Raw genomic sequence first — 10,883 nt, forward strand, 5'->3', positions numbered from 1 at the left:
ATTAAAATCACTCTCCTATTTCTAAAGAAGAATGGGTCTTTAAAATAAATCAAGCTACAAAGACAAAAATTTTACCAAAATCTATAACTATTTGACTTGGTAACATATGATTTGTATTTAATTGATAAATATATTTTTAAATATAAAATAAGATAAAATATTAATAATTAATAAACAAAAAGTTATTCGGGGTATTTCGTAAATAGTTGTTAGCGGTTAGTTGATTGAGTTAGTGTGTTTGAGTAGTTGATAGCATTAGCTGATTGTAGAAAAATGTTTGATAAATTAACTGCTAGCTGATAGCTGATTACATGTAAAATGATTTTTTTAAAAAATTGATCGAAAAAAACTATTTTGAACAACTTTTTAAATTTTTACATTTTAATATGATGCAAAAAGCCGTTACAAAAAATTAATTAATCAAATATTTATATTAAATATTTAACCAAATCAAATAATTAATTAATATCAAATAAATTAAAATTGACTAATAAGCTAAGGGCCATTATCACTTAAACACAATTTTCTTTTGCAAAAATTGTGTGCACTTTAGAAAGTATCAAATTTTGGTCATCTCATGATCTCATCTGAGATATTTAAATAATATCTCACTGATTAATTACGGTGTACATGTGGCTATGTGGGTTGTAGTCTGTAGATAAGTATATAAAAAAATAATAAAAAAAAAAAATGCCCAAGTAGCCCTTTGCCTTTTATTGTGGCCCCCACATGAAATTAAGAGCGTGGGCCCCACGAAAGAACAGTGGCGCGTCGGATTGGGCAGGGGTAGTAGGTGCAAATGTTGGGTCATCAGCTTCCAGAAGGTCGCCGTGGCACGTGTCAAGATTTGCCTGAAAAGGGTGGATTCTTTTACGTCCTCTCAGCTGTACACGTGTACAAGCACTCCCTTAGATTATCTTTTTATTATTAAAAAATAAAATAAAATATTAAAGAGTTTGTAAAGTAATTATGCCTTAATTTTAGGTGGTTGCTGATTTGTGAGCCATATGATGTGGCAGTGCTCCCATGTGGGTCCACCCAATCACCAAACCCTTTGGGACCCACACCACTTGTAATAAAGTTTTGAAAAAGAATAAATTTACTCGTCCTTTCTCACTATCTATGCTTGATTGGGACCATCATAATTGAAAGTTGAAGGAGTCAATTTCATATTCATTTATAATTATGCAGGTGGTGTTTTTATATATTCCACGTCATTCTGTAATACTTAAAAAATGATTATATTTAATCATTGAACGGAGTATTGTGAAAAAAAAAAGTCCTGTTCTCGGGATAATTTTATTTAAATCATTCAAAATTTATAATTTTATATCAAAATTTGAAATATATGTTAGGAAAAAATGTGTTTTAGACAAACGTAATTTTCGTTCTTAATTAATAGAATTACACTTTTACTCATAAATAGTCTATAAGGTAGTATATATAATCATAACATATACTACTTCGTATTATTTTGGTGAAAAAATTCACACATATTTTTTGTATGAGCTACTATTGAGAAAATTTTAGTAACTTTAGAATGCTTTATATATTTTTGAACTATTAACAATTTAATTATTTTTAGATAATGACTAACTTTCACAAATGCTCTATTTTTTTAATCCAAAATTGACAAAATTTTCAACGAAAATAATCTCCAATATGTAGTAAGAAATTATTGGGATCAAAAGAAATACCAAATTGTAAGTTTTAATCTCTTAAATTGTAATTTAGTGTTTCCATTCGCAGCATTTAGGATGAAAAATGCTACTTATTGATATTGTTATCTTTGTTGTGTGATTGACCTTTATATGGTATGCAATTTTCTTTGACAAATATTTTGGTGAGTTTTTGTAGTGTCTAATTTTTATTTTTTCTTAATTTAATGTACCCAGAGTTTAATGTCCATTGTCAGTGATTAATTTCTTTGCGGCTCACTGAATTATAGACACATCTTTTGGATGGGACAGTTGGTCTGAAATTTAAACCTGGCATTTTTCATACTCAAAGCCAATGATGATGGATGAATCCCTTCAATTCAACCACACTCCTCATGTTTTTTGAAGTGTCTACTTTATTTAATTTAGTGATGTTGGAGTGGACGTTTCTCCATTATTTAACACTTAGACACGCATTTACGGATATATATAGGTTAATGTTATGGAGTTGAAAGTTATTGTTGGTCTCTCTTTGGAGAATGAAGACCGTACCGCTATGGGAAGATGCAAGTTCGGAAGGGGAAGTCTCGAGGGCCAAAGGGATTATCACCACTTACTGGAATGTCCTCGTGGGGACTGGCGAGAGGGAACAGGATTGTCTAGACGAAGATGACGAAGCGAGGAAGATTAGGAAAGGGAGGATGACGTACCAAGCTAAGAATGGCCGATGATCAAACTATCCAAACTAAAGAAGAGAAATCCTGGCTCCGCAAACCTTTGAGGCAATCCCTGATTATGCATGATGGTCAGGAAGATGGGCTACACATATCTCTTGAGGAGAATCACGTACTGTCCTCCAGAGACCAAAATCTAGGATAATGGAGTTAGTGACATTGGAAAACGAATACTTAGCTTTCTGGTAAACTTCAACTCTCATCTGTTCACAACTACAACTTCCCAAAGTTGGAAGATCTGTGAATGTTGATGGAATTGAAGATCTGGAATAATTACCTAATAGTTAAGGAGTGGGTCTGATCTCTAACTTTTTACTCCATGAAGGACCATACGAGGAAAGGCCGTCTAGTGTGGGTAAGGTTCTCGGGGCTATCAATATAATCGAGTACTATAATCATATCGTCTTGTTCGAGATAGCAGCAAAATTTGGAAAACCAAAGAAAATAGATGATGCCATGAGCCTTCTGGTGTCATGAGGGAAGATCACTAAGACACTTCCTGTGCGATTTGAGTTAAGAGGGAATGTCTAAAGATTAATTGAATACGAGGGGTCCACCTTGTTGGTTCAAATGCGGGAATCTATGGGCACAGAAGTGATCGCCTATCTTGGGACTTCATATAAGATACTCTCCAAGGCGTCAATTTCAATCACTATAAGAAAAATGCACATAGACAACATTAGAAAGACAACAGTTTTTAAGAAAAGTGTTGTCTTTTGTATAAAAGACAACAGTTTAGTCCAAAACTATTGTCTTTGATGCAACACTTTTGTCAAAGACAACGGTTTTTACTTAACCGTTGTTATAAGTGTGTTGTCTTTGTGTATTTTGTGAAAAGACAACACCACAACGACAACGGTTTTTTAAAACCGTTGTCTATGTGCGTTTTTTTTTAAATAAGACAACGGTTTTTTTAACTGTTGTCGTTGGTGTGTTGTCTTTAAGCGCAATGGAATACACAACACTAGATAGACAACGGTTGTAAACAACCGTTGTCTTTGTGTGCTCTTTTTTTAAAAAAAGACAACGGTTTTATTTAACCGTTGTCGTTGGTGTGTTGTCGTTAAGCGCACTCGAATACACAACACTATAACGACAACGGTTTTATATAACCGTTGTCGTTGCGTGTTCTTTATTTGTTTAAGACAACGGTTTTATTTAACCGTTGTCTTTGGTATGTTGTCTTTAAGCGTATTTAAATACACAACACTACAAAGACAACGATTTTAAAAATTCTGTTGTCTTTGCGCATTATTATTTAACAGGTATATAAAATAAAAACTAGGATGTTAACAACAAGAGTCGAACCTATGACCTCAAACTTAACAAGCAAGCAGTCTAACCAACTAAGCAACAACAACTCTTATTTCTAAAGGTGCAACATCTGGTATATAACTGGGTTCCTTCTGTTTTGTTTGTGAAAACCAAAACAACAATTTTAGAAAATAGTTGAAGAATTCCCCCCAAAAAGAATAAAACTTGAGACCTCTAACATAGTAAACTAAACTAAATCCACCAAGACACACCAACACTTGTGTACTTGAGTGCAACATCTAGTATATTACCAGTTTGTTTATGTGTTGTCTTTAAGAACCAAGACAATGATTGTATAAAATAGGTTAAGAATACCACCACGAAGGATAGAACCCAAGACCTTTAACATAACATAACAAACAAAACTAAATCCACCAAGCCACACCAACTCTTATGTATTAAAGTGTTACACCTTATCTTTTACCTATAATTTAACAAAGAAAGAATACAATTCAAAAGTTAATTTAATAGTTCTATTTTCGTTCATATTTAAATATATAAAATTATTCACCAAAATTTCAAAATAATTCATTATTAAAGTTTTATTTTTAATTATATTACAATTAAGACCAATCTAGGAATTAAAAAACAATAATAATTATCAAGTATAAAAAACAATAATGGTGCGGTATGATGTGTAGGGTTACGGGCGGTATGATAGGGGCCGAGGTTGGTAATCGACTCTTCTGGCTAGCGCATGACTAACAAGGTTAGCTATATGTTGGTAATCGACCCTTCCGGCTAGTGACTGTCAATGTTAGCTATATGTTGGTAATCGACCCTTCCGACTAGCGCATGACTAACATGGTTAGCTATGTTGGTAATCGACCCTTCCGGCTAGCGCATGACTAACAAGGTTAGCTATATGTTGGTAATCGACCCTTCCGGCATGCCTGGGACACATTGAGAATGAATATGAAAGAGTAGTTGATCGATGCTGTACAGTTAGCTATATCCCATTTCTTTTGCCGCGATCTTAATTAGCTTTATGTTCATAAATACCAAACTATATATTCATAATTTTTGAATTGAAATGCATATTTCCAATTGTTGATAACTATACAGTTTAGAAATTATCAATCAACAATACAGAAATTATGAATCTGCAGTATAGAAATTATGAATTTACTGTATAGAAATTATTAATCTATACAACTGTATTTAAATTAGAAATATACTATATAGAAATTATTATGAATCTAACTACATTATAGAAATCTATGAATCTCGTGTTTTGTACCTATATACCCGGAACTATTTTAATTAACCGGATGTAGCGACCCAAGTAATTAATTAAACTAAAATTTTGTTACAAAATTTCCCTCTAAGCTAAGATAAAATTTCCCTCTAAGACAAAATTTCCCTCTAAAACAAAATTGGGAATGAAATTTTTGTCTTTCCCTCTAAGACAAAAATTCGCACAACAACTCCGCCGACCGCCACTCTCCGATCAGACAACAACTCGCACAGACAAAATTTCCCTCTCATATCAGACAACAACTCGTTCAGATACAACTCCATCAAACTCCGCCGACCGCCACTCTCCGCAGTCGCCGTCGCTGAGCCTGGGTGGAAGTCGACAATAGAGAAGCTCTCCACAGTCGCCGTCGCTGAGCCTGGGTGGAAGTCGACAACAGAGAAGCTCTCCGCAGTCGCCGTCGCTGAGTCCACGTCGCCGTCGACAACACAGAAGCCCTCCGCGGTCAGCTGCGCCGCCGTCTCCCGTCAGCGTCGCTCTCAACCTACACCTCTTCCCTCCTCTACCGCCATCTCCTCCTCCCTACTCTTCCACCGTTGGATTCCCCATCACAAACCTACAGGTTAGTCCTAAACCCTAGATTAATTGTTGGATTATTAGGTTGTGAATTTTCTTACTCCCTAAATTAATTGTATTACCTTGAGCTTTGCGTGAGGTAGAAATATTAAAATGTCTTCTTTGAAAGTTTGAATTTGCAGTTTTGAGCTTTCTTTAGTTAAAAGCTTTTAATACAGTGTGTGTGTCTATATTATATATGAATCAGTGGATGGTTCTGTTTGGGTTTCTTTACCTGAAGAAACCTTGAAATATGTGGACTACTCCTGGAAATTTTATAGTGTTGAATTGCTTGAATAGGCTGTAGTTGTTTGGGGTGTTTTATCCATATGAAGGGAGTCAAAGGACACTGATGATGTGAACTTTGTCCTGAGTTTCCCTGTTGTTTCTTATGATACTATGTTGGAGGTCTGTCTATGTCTCTGTGATACACAGTTGTGCATATTTTTCATGTCATCTATCTTCAGAGTGTATCATCCACCATGAATATAAGATTTCAGCTCATCAAGGTTGATGTTCCAAGTTCTGATTCCCCCTGGCTTGGCATTTAGATACTACATGTTTTCTTTTTACCAAAAATCCTTGTCGGTATACAAGTCTATATTGCTAGTATTATGTTGTGTTTGAGTTGTTTACATATCCCAGATTGATAATCAAATTATTGCTTCCTTGTCTCTTCTGTTTTGTACTGACAATAGTTTTTGCAGTAATTTTTCCAACTCCCTCACAACCGAACTTGGCTATGGAGTATTAGATATTATGCAATTTTTAAACCAAAATCCTTGTCTTCTTTATACAACTCTGTATTACCAGGTGTATACAAGTATATATTACTAGGTGTGTTTTGTGTTTCAGTTGTTTGCATATCCTTGATTGATTATCAACTCCTTGCTTGCTTTTTCTATTGGCTATTGCATAATAATTTTTGCAATTACTCATTAACTCTTCACTAGAAACTCTGAGGATCCGTGCTTGATACAGTGACAGTGATGTTGCAATCTTTTGCTTGTTCTTGATCGTTGAATTTTCTTATTCCCTAAATTTTCTACAACACATGGCTTCATAGCCTTGCTGTCCTAGTTATGCTTCCTCAACTGGTTACTTTGTAATCTGCTATGCTCTTTTTAGTCAAACAAACATGTATATTTTGATAATGTGTAAACAAATGAATTAACTCCATGGTTTCTTTAGCAAATTTCCGTGCTGCTGCCCTCTCCATAGCAGCCTTCTGTTTTGCTGCTTCCCTCTCTTTGCGAAGCTCTTCTTTCTGTCTTTTCCTCTCAGCCTGGACTCAATATACAAGAAATATGGTAGCTATCAGCCACTGAATATAGCAGAAGTTTAAGGAGAGAAACTAAAATAAAACCGCCCTCAAACATACCCTCAAAAGCTCTCTCTGCAAAAATTTCTCTCGTGTTTCCATTTCACGCTTTTCCTCACGTTGAAACCTCTCTTCCTTCCTCTGTTGTTCACGCATTAGCCTTTGTTCTTCTTTCCTTCTCTCACGATCCAGTCTTTCCATTTCCTTTTTCACTTGTTCTTCCCTCTTAAGTGAGAAAAGAAAATTGTTTCAGATTTCAAAAGTAAAATTGCAGAAAGTAGTTGCAAAAAAATAATAATAATAATAATAAATAATAAAATAATAATAATAAAATCCAAAGGTTTGAAGGAACATAAAAATATACCTTTCTCCTTAAAAGATCCTGTTTCTCAAGTTCTTTTCGAATCCTTTTTTCATGAGCTAGTGCTTCCTTTCCTATTCTAGCTTCATCGTGTGTATATATACACTTTAAGTCTTTGAGAATGAGAGACAACTTTGTTCTTCATATCATCTGTTTAATGATTTTTACTATAACAAATAAATTTAAACTACAAAATAAAGAACCTTGTAATTTAAACTCTGCACCAAACTGTGATATTTGATTTTTTTCGCATTGTATTCGAGTTGTTTATTTGTCAAAGTGCAAAGTGCTGCATAAGAAACTTGTCATTGAGCTGCAAGTTGCAACTTTAGACCCTTTGGAACTTTGGAATACATTTAATTTCATTTGCATGGACCTAAAAAAAGAATTCACTAGAAAAAAATGACTTCACCTACAAGAAAAATACTATATAGACAATTGTGTCTGCTTTGCAAGTAATTACAATAGATCTTATTAAGTCATCACACATCATGAGCATCAGAAAATGATCCTGTGGGGTTTTCTTCTTCCCCTTCAATTTCTACCACCTAATTATTTTGGCCAATACCTGTTCAGAAGTGTCAAACAAGGAAAAACAGAAACAAAAAGCAAAAAGCAAAAAGCAAAAAAACAAAACTAAGTGAAACTAACCCGGAGAATGTCAGCTACACCTTCAGGATAAAACTCCCTATGCCTGGCAGTTCCAGGAAGGGGATCACCTTCATCATTTTCCTCAACCTTTTCAGATTCTGTGCCACTTCCCTTATCTGGCAAGAGCATATCAGTAAATGTTCCTATCTCATGGAGCTTCTTGCAAGCATCCAAACAAACCGCCTATACAGAACATAGTAAGTATTTAATGAATAATCTCAACTAATGTAGATAACACTTAACTAAGTTGAGGGCAGTAATAAGAAAACCTGTTGTTTATCAACTATCAGTGGGTAACTGGGAGCAGTAGAAGTGGATAAGTATCATCTACAAAGACACATCAAGAAGAAACTTTTCCTTAAGGGAAACCTACAATAGTATATCTGCAGGTTCAAAGTACACAAAATAGTATAGTCCAAGTATTTTACTGCAATATAGTTCTCTTTGTTGGTTTGATTTTGCACTTCAATGTAGTATCGTTCAAGAAGTCTTAATTTTATCTTAATGTATGGTGCTATGGCAGAAATATAATGTGAAGCTTTTATTTAATCATGTTTGTCTTATAAACTAAAGTGTGCTTAATCTTTGTGGTTTGGTGTTAAGTGTCAAAATCCGGCCGGCTTATAAACACTCAATTACAAAGATTTGATCTTTTTCATGGAAATATGGCAGAATATAGAAACAAGTCAACCAACTTTGGTATAGAGCCTATTTGACTTGATAGTATTTGCATACAGTTAAAGAGCAAATTAGGATTCTCATCAATCCAGATTGTCAAGTTCTTGGTTGCAGTGGCATTATATAGAGGATGTGTTTTGTTTTGCTTGGGCCTTGAGGAAGAGATTTGTATTGCCAATGCATTGATTTTACTCTACATGAATAGACTCTAGTATGCCATTTTAGTTTCCTGTCTAGCAAGTTGCCATTTTAGTGTTTCCTATCTAGCTTTTCTGTACTATAACCTTCCAGATTGGAGAGCTTTCCGAATTACTCCTAACTTATTTTGCATTTCATTGCAAATTATTTATATCTATACTAATTTATTTTCTTACTTTTTACATGTAGTTTCAACAAGTTGATTATGACAGAGCGGTTATTGATATGGTGCGTTCTGAATGGGCCGATATTCTATCAAGTCATATAGAGTAGGTATGATTTGGTCATTAGAACGTTGTGATTATTTGGACTTGAATTGGTTCGGGGAATTATTTTTTGTGTAGTAGTATTATGACTTGGATGATAATTAGAATTGGTCATGGAAGTCTTTTGACTTGTTATTTTGAACCTTATTAGCTTGTGCACAATTATGTAACTACACTTTGAAACATATGGTGAATGGATAAATTGTTTTTTTTTATATGATTATAATTTAAGCAGTTGAAAAACGGTTAAAAACCGTTGTCTATTTTACAATAGACAACAGTTAGAAACCGTTGACTTTTCTACAAAAGACAACAGTTTATGGGTGTGACAAAAGCGATTTCAACAACACACAATAGACAACAATTTATAACTGTTGTCTTTTAAAGAAAAGACAACAGTTAAAAACCGTTGTCTATGTATGTGACTTTTAACAACACTGGTTTCAACAACGCTTAAAAGACAACGGTTAAAAAACCGTTGTCGTTGGTAGAAAAGACAACAGTTAATAACCGTTGTCTATGTGCGTGACTTTTAACAACACCGATTTCAACAACACTTAATAGACAACGGTTAAAAAACCGTTGTTGTTGGTAAAAAAGACAACGGTTTATAACCGTTGTCTATGTGCGTGACTTTTAACAACACCGGTTTCAACAACACTTAATAGACAACGGTTAAAAAACCGTTGTCGTTGGTAGAAAAGACAACGGTTAATAACTGTTGTCTATGTGCGTGACTTTTAACAACACCGGCTTCAACAACACTTAATAGACAACGGTTAAAAAACCGTTGTTGTTTATAGAAAAGACAACGGTTAATAACCGTTGTCTATGTGCGTGACTTTTAACAATACCGGTTTCAACAACACTTAATAGACAACGGTTAAAAAACCATTGTCGTTTCTAGAAAAGACAACGGTTATTAACCGTTGTCTATGTGCGTGACTTACAACAACACCGGCTTCAACAACACTGAATAGACAACGGTTAAAAAACCGTTGTTGTTTCTAGAAAAGACAACGGTTAAAAAACCGTTGTCTATGCGCGGGACTTACAACAACACTGGCTTCAACAACAGAAATTATACCCCTACGACAACGGTTAATAACCGTTGTCTATGTGCATTTTTCTTGTAGTGAATGAAGGGTGGGTCAGGAACATACATCAAGTGATGTGTTCAAAATGGTAGGCATGTTATCTTGTGTAATGGTGAAAATCTTGAGTGAATAAAGTCGAGCAGAGGAGTAAGACAAGGGATCCCCCTACCTCTTTGTCTTAGACGTCAAAAGGTTTACCAAGTGATTTGGAAGCAGTGAACAAGCACAAACGGAAAGGCATTTTGTTCGATCTCTAGGTATATATCCATCCTCTCCCATTTATTTTTTGTTGATGATTTGGTGTTTTTTTTTTCCCTGAGGCATAGCAGAAGCATGTCCACATTATCAATGAGTGCTTGGACATTTTTTCTAGGCAACGAGAGAGCCTTAACAAGTTTCATATCTACTTCTCTAAGTGAATGAGCAAGGAGGTGCACATAAAATTGAGAAGAGAGTAGGGATCCGAAGAGCATATAGAACTAGGGAGATACCTATGGGATCCCTTATTCTAGGGTGAAAACCAATCTTTTTGGCCAACTTATTGATCGTCTGAACAACAAATTGGAGGAGCGGAAAAGGAAAATGTTAACCCTTGTGGGACGCCTCGTATTTGCGCAAGATACACTTTGCACTATACCCTATTATACGAAGCAGATAACCCTCATCTCAATAAGCATTTGTGATTGTTATAAATTTAATAATAATAACAATGATAGTAATATATATAATATATGTGAATAGCAGATTGGAGATGGAAAAGATGGACTCTGTATATATATATTTATTCGTATA

At 34.6% G+C, this 10,883-nt stretch overlaps 1 protein-coding gene and 1 long non-coding RNA gene across 2 annotated transcripts; both read right to left on the reverse strand.

Annotated features, from left to right (window-relative positions):
* Positions 1-6,609: 6,609 nt before the first annotated feature.
* On the reverse strand, positions 6,610-7,286 carry LOC109161524 (homeobox-DDT domain protein RLT2-like). Its single transcript, XM_019309996.1, has 3 exons — positions 7,205-7,286; positions 6,901-7,065; positions 6,610-6,804 (listed from the first exon to the last, which is right to left on the reverse strand). Exons 2-3 carry the CDS (start codon positions 7,039-7,041, stop codon positions 6,610-6,612), a joined length of 336 nt encoding a protein of 111 aa, XP_019165541.1. The 5' UTR covers positions 7,042-7,065; positions 7,205-7,286.
* A 322-nt stretch (positions 7,287-7,608) lies between these two features.
* Positions 7,609-8,029, reverse strand: LOC109156826. Its single transcript, XR_002050123.1, has 2 exons — positions 7,853-8,029; positions 7,609-7,769 (listed from the first exon to the last, which is right to left on the reverse strand). It is a non-coding gene; the product is annotated as an uncharacterized LOC109156826 (long non-coding RNA).
* Between the last annotated feature and the right edge of the window lie 2,854 nt (positions 8,030-10,883).

This window comes from Ipomoea nil, unplaced genomic scaffold (assembly GCF_001879475.1).
Source record: "Ipomoea nil cultivar Tokyo-kokei standard unplaced genomic scaffold, Asagao_1.1 scaffold0117, whole genome shotgun sequence".
Taxonomy (NCBI): Eukaryota; Viridiplantae; Streptophyta; class Magnoliopsida; order Solanales; family Convolvulaceae; genus Ipomoea; species Ipomoea nil.

Bases quoted from the DNA above. Each gene is read 5' to 3' on its own strand.
- LOC109161524 (XM_019309996.1), bottom strand. From the start codon at position 7,041: ATGGAAAGACTGGATCGTGAGAGAAGGAAAGAAGAACAAAGGCTAATG. The intron at 6,805-6,900 runs GTATGTTTGAGG...TATTGAGTCCAG, and splicing joins TGCAGAGAGAGCTTTTGAGG to GCTGAGAGGAAAAGACAGAA.